This window comes from Melopsittacus undulatus, chromosome 4 (genome assembly GCF_012275295.1).
Source record: "Melopsittacus undulatus isolate bMelUnd1 chromosome 4, bMelUnd1.mat.Z, whole genome shotgun sequence".
Lineage (NCBI taxonomy): Eukaryota > Metazoa > Chordata > Aves > Psittaciformes > Psittaculidae > Melopsittacus > Melopsittacus undulatus.
Genome location: NC_047530.1, coordinates 2,391,980 through 2,404,954, shown reverse-complemented (window position 1 = coordinate 2,404,954; position 12,975 = coordinate 2,391,980). Strand labels below are relative to the sequence as shown.

The 12,975-nt window shown below is 56.3% G+C and overlaps 1 protein-coding gene across 4 annotated transcripts in view; it reads left to right on the top strand.

The window, feature by feature from the left end:
* KDM2A (lysine demethylase 2A) overlaps positions 1 to 12,975 on the top strand; it is a 47,707-nt gene that overhangs the window by 28,243 nt on the left and 6,489 nt on the right. For 3 of the 4 annotated variants that reach the window (XM_034061437.1, XM_034061439.1, XM_034061438.1), the window contains 7 exons: positions 240 to 355; positions 1,302 to 1,428; positions 2,830 to 3,251; positions 8,933 to 9,016; positions 11,137 to 11,403; positions 12,012 to 12,143; positions 12,222 to 12,311. In XM_034061437.1, coding sequence (XP_033917328.1) covers positions 240 to 355; positions 1,302 to 1,428; positions 2,830 to 3,251; positions 8,933 to 9,016; positions 11,137 to 11,403; positions 12,012 to 12,143; positions 12,222 to 12,311 — 1,238 coding nt within the window. Of the gene's footprint in view, positions 1 to 239; positions 356 to 1,301; positions 1,429 to 2,829; positions 3,252 to 7,237; positions 7,581 to 8,932; positions 9,017 to 11,136; positions 11,404 to 12,011; positions 12,144 to 12,221; positions 12,312 to 12,975 lie in introns of those variants that run through there. The other variant, XM_034061441.1, reaches the window with a different exon arrangement.

The window sequence follows — 12,975 nt, the reverse complement described above, 5'->3', positions numbered from 1 at the left end:
TGCTCCAGAGGTAGGATGACAAAAGCATTGGACAGGAGGTGGATATAGGCACATGGGCCACCATGAGAGGACAGATCCATAGATGTATTAAAGTGCTTGAATACAAGTCTGTCTCCAGCCGTTAGTGGAATCAAGTGAGCTGGTATTGAGTGGTGCAGCAGTGTCTGAATTAGTAGGGATTGTCAGTTGTGAGACCTCAGCCTCCCCCAGGATGCTTCAAGCTCTCCTTTCTCTCCAAGGTTGGATCCATGCTGTGTACACTCCCATGGACACACTGGTGTTTGGAGGCAACTTCTTACACAGCTTCAACATCCCTATGCAGCTCCGGATCTACAGCATTGAAGACCGGACACGGGTAAGGACCTGTGGGAAGGTGGGAGGATGTGGGCTCCTGGGGTGGTGAGGAGGGTGCAACCAACAGCAGTGCTGTGCAGGCAGAGAAGTCATCTCCTCCTGGGACACATGGCTCCAGCTCTCTGTAAGCATCATGTCCAAGCCTCCTAACTGTACAGGTCTGGAGCAGAGCATGCTGTTGGCAAGTGGGTGTTCTTGCTTGCTCCTTGTTGGAGACATGGGTCCTGCTCTGCAGAGAGGCTTCAGGGCACACATGGGCTATGATGGACAGTCTGATGGCTTCTCCAAAGCAGTTTAAGGTACTGCAGCAGGCAGGACTTGTGGGTTAGCACTTAGATAGATGGCAGACCATCACCCAGAGTAGCTGAGACACAGGATGATGCAGCTCCACCATCTGAGTAGCCTCAGTAAGGTGAGGACAGCAGCAGGGTCAGGAGCATCTTCTACCAGCATGTGAATTGCTGGCACTGATGTGACAGAGCCCTGATAGCACTCTGCTAAATAGCTGAGCTTGATTAAACCTCCTCATAGACCAACCCATTCCCTTCATACAAATGCTGTCAGATGCTGTGCTGTGGTTTGGGAGGAGGGCTTGAACCTCTTCCCTTCAGCTGCAACCTTTTGTGGCACTCTGCCACTTCTTGTACTGAGGAGAAGGTCTGTGGGGGAAGAGCTGCAACCCTAACAAAGAGAAATGAAATGTTAATGGCTTGCAAGTGAATAGTGCCTGGTCTCTGCTCTGCTTGGTGATAACATCCTCCTGCAAGGAGAAAGACATCAGGCTGCCAGAAGAATGAATGATGCTGTTACACATGTACATGCGTTTCCTGTCTCTCAGGAGGGGATCGGTCTGGTTTGAGGCAGCAGTAATAAGTAAGAGCTGTCTCTGTGCTGCCTGGTGGTGGAGGAGCCCTGAGCCAATCCCTTTCTCCTCTCCTCTTTTGCAGGTCCCAAATAAGTTTCGTTATCCCTTCTATTATGAGATGTGTTGGTATGTGCTGGAGCGCTATGTCTACTGCATCACCAGCCGCTCCCATCTCACCAAGGACTTCCAGAAGGAATCACTCAGTATGGGTAAGCATTGACCATCCAGCCCTTGTTCCTCCCTCACCTGTATCAAAGCACCCTCCTGCAGGGGTGCTGGCCAGGGGAAGAATCACTTTGGAACCATCACTTCCTCAGTTTCACAAGGTGTTTCTATGGGTATTTCCTCTCTTGGCACTGTGTGCTGCACTGAGCAGTCAGAGGACAGCTCATGGCATTGCAGACTGGCCAAAGGAGGTGCCATTTCTTTCTTTCCCTTTCAACAAGCAGTCAAAACCAGACAGTTTTGCTTCCTTTTTTGGTACGGACCAGGTTCCTTTGCCTGTGTAAAACCAGCACACAAGTTCCTGCCGTTGCTGGTACACACAAAGCCTTTAATTGAAGAGGTGGAGGGAAGTTGAAGTCCTTGCTGCTGTGCTGGGGGGCAGAAATGCCTTCTGGCTGATCAGGACCTTCCTGCACACAGAGTTTAAGGCACTGTCAAAGTTAGGTGTGCAGGGAGTCTCTTGCAAAAGGAATGTTTGGCCTCCTTACAAGAGATGGTTTCTTACAGAGAGACCTTTCTTCAGAGCAGGAGAAAGCTGAACAGCCTCCACCCAAGGCCCTTGGGGCAAACCCATCCTCATTCCCCTTGGAGGCTGTGGATACTGACCCAGGGGCATCTCTCCTCACAGCTGCAGCCTCTTTGGGGCTTTCTGTCCAAGGATCTCTAACAGAGGGAATCAGCTCCCAGTTCTTGTCCTTTCCCTGTGGTTCACTGGAGTTCCCCCTCAGCACCTGGTTTGGGAAAGGCCATTTCTGTCCTCCTCCTGCCTGGAGGTCTCCAGCACCTTCATCACCGTTACCACTGAGCAGTGTGGAGTGGGAACCAGTGCAGGGAGCTGAGAAGGGAGCAGGAGAGCTGTCAGAGAAGGGTGTTTTATTGTGCACAATCAGGCCAAGAGACCTCACAGTCATCTAGTTAAAGGCCACATCCTCTTTTTCCCACCATGAAGGCAAGATCAAGGTCTCAAGTCATTCAGGACCAAATGCCTGCAGATCCCAAGCCCTCCAAAGCAAATCAGGTTGGATGGGCTTCAAGCAACCTGATACAGTGAAAGACACCCCTGCCCATGGGTTGGACTTAGATGATCTTTAAGGTCCCTTCCAACACAAACCATTCTAGTATTGTATGAAATCCTATCTAGGGTGTTTCTCTCTCCTATTCTGGGATGTTTTCCTATGTCCTGTGCCTCACCTTCCCACAAAATGAGCCAGGAATAGGAAAGGGTTTTAGCTGCTCTTTTCCAACTGCAAAATGTCCCATCTCTTCCTTCTACTTTGTCCCCATAAAGTATCTGTTGCTCCAACATCTCTGGTGGACTTTTCTAGAAATGCCTTCCATGAGTGCCTGGCCACTGTGCTCTTCTCACTCTTTCTCCCTCATGGCAGATATGGAGCTGAGCTCCTCGGACTCGGTAAACATGGAAGAGGAAGAGGAGGAGGAAGACGATGAGGATGGAGCAGGGAAGGAGCCCCGACGACCGGTCACAAGGAGATCCATTCTCACCAGCCCCATTGCCAACGGTGCCAATGTGGACTATGATGAACTGGGCAAGAGCTGCCGGAGCAGCCTGCCAGGTCTGAAGAAGACCCCATCTATAGACTCTTCTGACTCCAGCCGGGGCTCCCAGAATGGCCAGGCCTGTGATCCCAATGGAGGCAGCCCACGCAAGAGCAGGAAGGTGCATCTGACCCAGTTTGAGCTGGAGGGGCTGCGCTGCCTCGTGGACAAGCTGGAGTCGCTGCCCCTGCACAAGAAGTGTGTTCCCACCGGCATTGAGGATGAGGATGCTCTCATCGCTGACGTCAAGGTAAGGAGATGTGATGGGGGTACAAGTTCCTTTGGTTGCCAGGGTGCTGGGATTGATCCTGACCTTAGCTCGCCGGCCTGGATTGAGGGGGTGATGTGTCTGCAGGCTTGGTATCCTTCCTCTCCATGAGGCTTACATTGCACCAGTTGATGTTGAGGGACACCCATGGCTTGGATTTTGGGTCAGGGCTGAGCAGCATGGTTGAGACTCCTCTGGGGACCCTCTGGGCCCTGTCTCTGTCCCCTATGGGTGTCAGTGCAAAGGTGCTTGCCTGTGATGCAGTTTGTGTCCAGCTGTGGCTGTGGGCTCCTTGAGCTGCTGGATACTGACAAGTTAGAGCCCTTCCCTTGCCCCAGGGGCATTTGGTCTCCTTTCTTTGGGTTGTTTGCACAGGATGTGGCCTGAGGCTATATGAGCCTTACCCCTTCTCCCCATCCTACTTTACACCCTGAGCTGTATCTGCCAAACCTGTTGAGCTGCTCCCAGGAGCTGTCTCAGCCCTTTCAGCCCCACTCCTCCCCAGAAATCCAGCTTAGTCCCTCAAACCACAGTTACCACCTTCTCCCTTCCTTGCAATGATGGTGATCTGCTCAGCTGCTTGCCTGTACCAAAGCTGACACCATGCACAGCCATGGGTGTATCCTGGTCTTTGCTGTTGTGTTTCTTGGTTCCAGGTGCTGTCTCCTGCTAGTTCTATGTGGTAAACCCAGTGCTGGGCTGTGTTTGGAGCAATGGGTGCAGCTTTGGGGTGCCAGGGTGAGCTGTTGTGTGCAGGCCAAGCTCTGGTAGAGCTAAAGGAGTGTGAGCAGGTGCTGCTGGGGGCCTGTGCTTCTGGTTTCCTGTGCCTTCTTCAAGTGTGCTTCTGAGGCCCTCCAATGGGGTGGCCTCACCCTTCCTATGAACCAGAGGAAGTTCTGAAGGAACTCGAGCTTTGAGCCGTGTTTCACCCTTCTCAGACTGAAACAGGGAGGCCAATGGGGTGTGTTGGGTGTTCTGAAGGCAGAACATTGAAGGTTGTCAGTGTTCGGCTGGGTTTTGAGACCTGCTCAAAGGACTCGTTGTGTTGCGGAGCTGACGGATGTGCCTGTGGTTTTGGTGTGACTCACCAGCCTGTCTGGTTGTAGCTCACAGCTGAGCTGTGGGTGACAGGCCCTGCAGTGTGGTCAGGGCAAACAGCTTCCCTGGACTCGCACCTTAAAGCTGTGCTCTGAGGTGCAGGAGGATCCTGAGCTGCAGGGCTCTGCTTCTCAGGACCAGCAGCCTCCCAAGTCAAGGTTGTGCTATGGGGCATCCTCAGGACATGAAGATCCTTTACCAGGCTGCAGTGGCAGAGGAAATGGAACAAGTTTGTCAAACTACAGCAAATCTGCCTTCGAAACCTGCCTTGTCCTTAGAGGGGGTGGAAGGGGCAAATAGAGATTGGCTTCTAAAACCTGGCAAGGGGGAAGACATCTGTAGCTAACCCTTTTCCAACTGCTCTGATCACTGAAAAGCCCAGAGATATCAGTGATACCAATATCAACAGCTTGTATGGAGAACACCCATCTCTATTTATTCTGTTTTTTAAGGCAGGACAAGTTGTTACCAAGCAAGAGGTGTGAAGTTTCCATCTATGCATCCATAGCTCATGATGTGGGATGCAGATCCTAAGCCAGTCAGGTTTCCTTTGGAAGCTTCCCTCCTCTGATGGCTGTTATGTTCTTGCACTCCCAGCGCACAGTCCTACCATGGCTGTGTTTAAGCACAGCCCTTCCCTTCTTTGGGCTTATTCTGGTGTTGCTGCCTTTCCTTGCTGCTCCTGGGAGACATAATCCATGTCGGATCCCTCATGCTGCACCGCAGACCTGGATCCTTTCTGTTCATCTGTTCTTCCTTATGTGCTAGTGGAGAATGAGACCCTACTCCACTTTCAGTGACTTAAGCTAAATGGAAATCATACATCCTACACAGCATCTTAGCCTGACTGCAGGGCCACTGATCTGCACCAGGTACTCTCCCAGCCTTTACCTGTCAGCAGGTGAGGTCATCAGTGGACCTGGGATGAGGACTTTGGGGAAGACCTGCTCCCAAAGAAGCACAGAATCAACTTGGTGCCCATCAGCTTCACTGCTGTCCCTACAAGGGTCCAGTTGGCAGATGCTGTGTTGGTGGGAAGCAGGAAAATGCTTCCCTTTCCCACAGCCTCCTGCATGGTCACGACTCCGGGATGTCTGTGTTGGGTCATGTGAAGGAACACGCTTCTGTGTCGTGTCATGGGTTGAGCCTGGAGTCATCATGTGGTGGGATGTGACACTTTGGATGTGACAAAGATGTGCTTCTAGTTCCATGGCAGGAGGGATTGTCCATCTGCTGGCACTTTAAACCCATCCTAGACAGGGCTGCATTGGGCATCTTGAATAGGAAGAGCATGTTGCCTCATCTAGCTTTGTCTTGAATGTCACCACATCACCATCTCTGAACCAGTGACTGAGAAATGCTCTCCAGTGGCTTAAATGGGAGGACCAGCAGGAGGCAAAAGGGCTTTAGTGCTGCCCCAGAAGATCAGCCTTTCCAAAATGAGGTTGAGACATTGCTTTGTGGCACTGAAGCCTTGCTGGAAAACCTCCCTGCATCTGATGATGCTTCTGTGCATGGTCTGCACTGGCGTCATCAGAAAGATCAGTGACAGAGGGGGTTCTTCTGAGAGGTTCTGTTGTCTCTTGCTTGCTCCTGTCCATCACTTCTGATGGACACACCTCTTGGGGTGTGCTGGTTTCCATCACTTAGACACCAAAGGAGTGGGATGGTCCATGAGGATGGGACCTGCTGAGGTCAGGGGAGCTGAGCCTACATTTGAACCATTCTCTTGCTGCAGGGCCACCAGACTCTGTGGTAGGTGCCACTAACGGGTTCTATCTGGGCTCTGCATGGAGGTGGTGGAGCACCAAGCAAGAAAAGCCTCTCCCATAAGTGCTTTGGGGTCTCCATGACCTCATCTCAAAGCCTCTGCTGTGGCATTGCCCTCATAGGTGGCTCTGTTGTGTTGGGTCTCCCCATGATCAGAGACATCTTCTCACTCCTCTGCAAACACATGTTGCTGTCCCCATCTCCTCCTCATGTAGGTCACATCTGCCTGAAGCATTCCCTGTGCTTCCCGCTCTCCCAGCCCAGTCCATCTGCCAGCTGGAACTGGTTTCCCATTTGCTGCAGTGCAATGGGACACGGAGAAGCCTTGGTGAGGAGCAGGGGATGCTTCCACCAGGGATGGATGAGGGAGGTCAGGGTGGCCTTTGAGCTGTGCTACCAAGGTTCCCCTTGGGTAGGACAGCAGCACTGGTCTGCAGAGAGCCTGTGGGTGGTGGTGGTGGCTCAGATGGTGACAGGCTGGACCTAGGTATGTGGTCCAGGTACACGGGGACAGGACAGATGAGCTGGAGATGCTTTGGCTGCATCAGGAGTGGGATCAGTCTCTGTTGCCCATTGCTGCTTTGGGCACTTGCTTCATTTCCAGCCTTCATGGTGTCATGGAGCTGGGGTCCTGGGGGACCTGAGGGAGACCTTGTTTCACCCAGCGTGGCCCCTGTGGTTGGGTCACTGATGGCTTTGGGACTCCAGCACCTCCCACACTTGGCCCAGGGGGGATGTTTGTCGAGGGAGGTCGGGTGCAGTCCCTGCAGCCCCCCCTTCCAAAGGGCTGATCCCCCCCATGCCTTCACCTACACCCCCTTCCCCCCCTCACCCCATTCCTGCCTCCGCATCCCCCAGGAACCCCCAAACCCACCTCGGCGAAGACAAAGGCAGCGGCGGGGGGGGGGGGGGGGTTTGGTCCGAGCTCCTGACCACGCTTTACCCTTGCCCTGGGGAGCCTGGTGCTGGGCTGGGGCTGGTGCCGGGGGCTGGAGGGGGCCCCCAGCGCCCGTGTCCCTGCGCCAATCGGCGAGGCGCCAGGCGGCCGAGCCGGCCCCTCCCGGCGCTGCCGCAGAACGGCTCTGCCCTCCCTGCTCCAGCCTTGCCTCCGGTTTTTTTCCTCTCTCTCTCTCTTCTGCCATCTTCCCGTTGCAAAGCATTGCTGGGAACCGCATGTGGGTGACGCAGCAGCATTGTCTGAGGCTCAGGAAGCTGCCGCTGCCGCTGCCCAGAGGCTCCGCAGGAACACGCGGTTGCCGGGGCGGCTGCCGGAGCCCCGCAGCAAGCGGCAGCGCTCGGGGCCGGGGGTCCCGCTGCTCCCCCAGCCATGTCCCTACAGCCTGGGGGTCCTGCTTGGGGCCGCTGAGGTTCGGGGGGGGCACCCGGAACAAAGAGGGCTCGGCAAACTTCATCCCGGAGTCGCGGCAGCTCCAGAGGCGCAAGGTCAGGCGGGTGGCAGCGCTCGTGGGACGGGAGGGGACACGGGGACGCGCTCGGTACAACCAGGCTGGGAGGGGAGCGGGGGGGGATCCCTGTTTCCATAGGGGGGGGTCCCTGGTTGCTGCTCGGGCTCCCTCCGCTCCTCTCCCCATCGGCCGGGTACCACGTCCCGGCTGGCGGATGCGTGCGGTGCGGGTGCTCGCAGGGACCCCTCTGCTCGTCCCCGTGGGCACAGGGGACAAGGGGGCTTTTATCCACCCCGGATGCAGCCGCAGCACCCGGGTTCCCCGCTTCCAGCAGCCCCTCGGGACCCCCCATGGGTGGAAATGTGCTTGAGCCGCCACCAGCACCCCCACAGTGCTTCCGAGCAGGGGGAGGCTGCGGTTCCCTGCCCATGTGTGTGTGATCTATAGGTTATATATATCTATATATATGTATTTATATATATTTATATGTGAGCCCCCAGCCCCTGACCTTTCCTTCCAGCGTGTGCTCATGGGAAAGGCTGGGGGGAGGCGGAAGGTCTGGAGGCAGCAGGGGAGCGGAGGGGGAGGCTGCAGCAGCTTCCTGCCTCCCGCAGCCAGCCGAGGAGGAGGGGGGAGCACCGGAAAGCCAGGCTGGAGCCGGGGGGCTTGGAGCTGGATCCCCGGCGGGGGGCTCTGGCCCGGCCCCTGCCCTGGCCGTGCCTGGCAGCGGGAAGCAGCCCCGGGATGCAGGCAGGAGGTTCCTGCCAGCGTAGCCATGGCAACGCCAAGTAAATAAAGCACCCAAATTCGGTGGGGAATGGATGTGGGGAGTGGGGAGGTGATGGAGGGGGAGGGTGAAAGGGATGGGGGAGCACCCATCCACCCCAAGCCAGCGTGTCTATCCGGTGGGTGCTGAGCATCCCTAATGTTAACGCCAAACCCTGAAGCAATGCAGGAGAGCAGCTCTTGGCTCCCTGCAGCTTGTGCCAGGCTGTGGAGGGGCTGCTGGGGCACCGCATCCTGCCACTGCTGCACCCTCCAGCTGCCCCATGCAGGGGCAACAATGGGGACTGACCCTCATGCATCCTCCCCTGTCAATCCCAATGGATTGCAGAAGCTTGGCACACTCTTTCCCCCCCTACCCCTGCACAGCGCGCGGCCTCGGGGCTGAAATGCAGTTGATGAAAGCACTGGTGCAGATCGACTCGACAGAGCTTGTCTGTGTGATGTGGGGAGGGATCGCTGCTGGCGGGGGTGGGATGGGGATGGGGAGCGCTCCTTCCCAGCCCTCTTGGAAGCACGTTGGCATCAGGTCAGAGCCCGCCTTGTTTCATTGCACTCATACCTGCGCTTTTTGTCTCTCTGCTTCTCCCCATCTCCCTCCATTAGCTGCTGCTAGAAGAGTACGCAAACAGCGACCCCAAACTGGCACTTACAGGCATCCCCATCGTCCAGTGGCCCAAGAGAGATAAGGTAGGAGCTGCACAGAGGGGACATGGGTGGGTGTTGTGTGTGCTTGAGCTGATGATCTGCCCTTGGCTGTTAATGGGATATGGTGGCACCACTTCCATACCTGCCTCTGGAAGCCAAGGCAGTGGGTGGAAAAGGAGCAGTGCCAGGGCAGGGCATGGGGTGCAACCAGCGCCACAGCCCTTGGTGGGCAGTGGTGGAGGTCTCCCACCCTGTGCTTACCCCAGCTCAGCCAATGGGTGGTAACTGGGTCAGCCCCAGCTCCTCCAGTCGTTCTCGGAGGAGCTGGAGCCCTGGGGTTGATGGAAGTGTGATCCTCTAAAGGGCATTCACCAGCAGCTCTCTGGCCCACCATGGGTGGTGTGAGTAATGCTGTGTGTCAGGGGAATATATCCCTGTTGTGTTCCCTGAGAGATGAAGGGCAAGGTGAAGGGATGATGGTCAGCATCAACGCTGCCTGCCCAGCCCCTCACTGCTAGGTGAGCACATCCCTTGGGTGCCTGCCCCTGCCAGCACACTGCTGTGCTGCAGCATTGGCTCTTGCCCCCCCAAAGAAGGCAGCTCCCTCCTGGGGGGTCTCTACCTGCAGGCAGCAGCCAGAAAAAGGATCTTTTGTTGTGCTTCTTTCCCTCCACAGCTGGGCAGATAGAGGCAAGAAGCAGCCATTGTCCAGTTGGACTTCCCCTCTGCAGGCTGCCTTCCCATAGCCCACCAGAATGGTTCCTATAGGTCACTGCTTCCTTCCTGCCAGGAGACAGGCTCATGGGCAGCCATATGGGAAGAGCAGGACCCCACTGCACTGGGAAGGATGGATAACAATACCCTGCCTGGGTGTCTAGAGAGGGACAGCCCTCTAGGACTGGAGGTGCCTGTCTCTGCCTGCGCTGCCCATGGGGATCCACAGTGATTTGCTGGTCATAGACCAGCACAAGCATCTCTGGAAGCTTTTTTAGGAGAAAAGACCTGGAGATGTCTGCATGCTTTGGATGCAGCACTCAGATGCTTGGCACATCCCTAACCTTGTCTTTGTGCTGGGTTTTTTGGGTGTCTGCCCTTCCGCAAGCCCATCAGTTGTGGTGTGCACACCAGCAGGGCCAGTCCTGAAGGATGCTACAGCCCTGAGGGCTGATGTCTGCTAGAGAGCTCTGCTGTCCCACCTGCATCTTCCACAGGGCTGCTTGGCTGTCCCCAGCACACCTCAAACAAGTCAAAGGAAGGGATTCTCCCCTTCTGCTGTGCTCTGGGGAGACCCCCCCTGCAGCCCTGATCCAGCTCTGGGGCAGCAGCACAGGAGGGACATGGAGCTGATGGAGAGAGGCCATGGAGATACTGTGAGGGCTGGAGCAGCTCTGCTCTGGAGCCAGGCTGAGAGAGCTGGGCTGGGGCAGCCTGGACAAGAGAAGGCTCCTGAAGGGGAGACCTGAGAGCAGCTCCAGTGCCTAAAGGGGCTGCAGGAAAGCTGGAGAGGGGCTTGGGACAAGGGATGTAGGGACAGGCCAAGGGGAATGGCTTGAACCTGCCCAAGAGAGGGGAGACTGAGCTGAGCTCTGAGGCAGAAGCTGTTCCCTGGGAGGGTGCTGAGGCGCTGGCACAGGGTGCCCAGAGAAGCTGTGGCTGCCCCATCCCTGGCAGTGCTCAAGGCCAGGTTGGACACAGGGGCTTGGAGCAGCTGCTCCAGTGGAAGGGGCTGGGGTTGGAGCTGGATGAGCGTTAAGCTCCCTTCCAACACAAACCAGGCTGGGATTTTATGACTGGAGCTCTTGCATCAGAGCTGAGCCCTGTCCCCTTGCACAGCTGCAGAGGGACCTGGGCAGCACAGATCAAGGACACCCTTTCCAGCTGCCTGGGTGGACCAAAGGAAAGAGCGGCTGTTCCTGGAGCAGCACTTCTGAGCCTCAGCAGCCCTTTCAGACCCATTTCTCACTCCTGATGGGGGGTGGGAGGAAGGAGAGCTCTTGGCTTGGGGCGTGCTGGAGCATGATACAGGCTCCTTTGTCTGCAGAGAGGTGATGGAGCTGGGCTGCTGTCACGTTATCCGAGGGAGCTGCGGATCAGAGGCGTTCTGGTCCAAGCTGAATGCAGCTCTTCTCTCACACCACTTCCTTCTCTGTTTCTCTCTGCAGCTCAAGCTCCAGGCCCGGCTGCGGGTGCGCCTGCCCACCATCCCCATCACCAAACCGCACACCATGAAGCCAACCCCTCGCCCGACACCCGTCAGGTCCACGGTGTCTCCCATCGTGTCCGGCGCCCGGCGGAGGCGGGTGCGGTGCCGCAAGTGCAAGGCTTGCATGCAGGGCGAGTGTGGCATGTGCCACTACTGCAGGGACATGAAGAAGTTCGGTGGCCCTGGCCGCATGAAGCAGTCCTGCGTCCTCCGGCAATGCTTAGCAGTGAGTCTGTGGTATCATCTGTTGCTGTGGAGTCCATTGGGAGCTGTGTGGTCAAGCAGGGTCGGGCAGAGGAGGGCTGTGAGGATGGTCAGGGGCTGGAGCATCTCCCCTATGAAGACAGGCTGAGAACATTTGGGCCCAGAAGAGAATCTGCATGGAGATCTTATAGCAGCCTTCTGGTGTGTGAAGGGGGCCACAGGGATGCTCTTCATCAGGGACTGGAGTGACAGGACAAGGGGTGATGGGTTCAGACCGAAACAGGGGAAGCTCAGGTTGGAGATAAGGAAGTTCTTTACTATGAGGGTGCTGAGGGGCTTGATCAGGTTGCCCAGAGAAGATGTGAATGCTCCATTCCTGGCATTGTTCAGGATGAGGTTGGACAGAGCCTCGGATGACATGGTCTAGCGTGAGGCATCCCTGCCCATGACAGGAGGTTGGAACTGGATGATCTTAAAAGTCCTTTCCAACCCAAACCATTCCATGATTCTATGGAATTCAGTCCCTGGGGGATAGTTGTCTCCATCCCCATGATTCAGTGGAAAAGAGGAGGAGGAAAGGGGAAAAGCTGTCTGACCTTGCCTTGGTTTCACCCCTGCTTTCCTTTGTAGCCCAGGCTGCCTCACTCGGTCACGTGTGCACTTTGTGGGGAGGTGGATCAGAACGAGGACTCGCAGGACTTTGAGAAGAAGCTCATGGAATGCTGTATCTGCAACGAGATCGTTCACCCTGGCTGCCTGCAGGTGAGCTGCATGGGCACTGGGCAGGAGGCAGCTTGCCTGGGGGCAGGCCTGGTGCTCACTGTCTCCTTCTCTTTGCAGATGGATGGCGAAGGGCTGCTCAACGATGAGCTCCCCAACTGCTGGGAGTGCCCTAAGTGCTACCAGGGTGACGACTCAGAGAAGGGACAGGTAGGAAGCATGAGCTCCATCCCACTGCATCCTGCTAGGGGATGGGCAGTGTTCAACCAGGGTGGGCTGCAGCTGCAGTCCAGGGCAGCAGTGAGTGACAGTGGGGACACTGGCAACCTCCTGCTGCAGTCTGGTCCTGGGCTCTCACAGGGGGATGAGCTGTCAGCTCCCAGCTCTTGTCCCTGGCTCCCAGTAAGCGCATCAGCAGGGCAAAGACAGGCTCCTGCAGAAGCAGCAGGGGCAGATGGGTCCCTCTGGAGCCAGCAAGTGACTGTGTGGTGGCAGCTGGTGGCTGGCAGCACTGCCCAAGACACCAGCCTATGGCTGCTGCATCAACTATGGAGCCCTGTCCATTGCTGTGGATGGAAGCGTGGCAGCAAAGGCAAGTCAGGCAGGGAGCAGCCTCCCTTGGGCACCTTCTGCTGAGTGAGTGCGTGCTTGGGGTGCACATCTGCCCGGTTCCTGGGTCCCCCAGCACTTCATGCAGATGCAGTGAGCACCCCTTGGTCTTCTGTTCATTAGGGACTTTAGTGATAGGACAAGGGGTAATGGGTTGAAACTTAAACAGCAGAGGTTTAGACTGGATCTAAGGAAGAAATTCTTTACTGTTAGGGTGGTGAGGCACTGGAATGGATTGCCCAGGGAGGTGGTGAATGCTCCATCC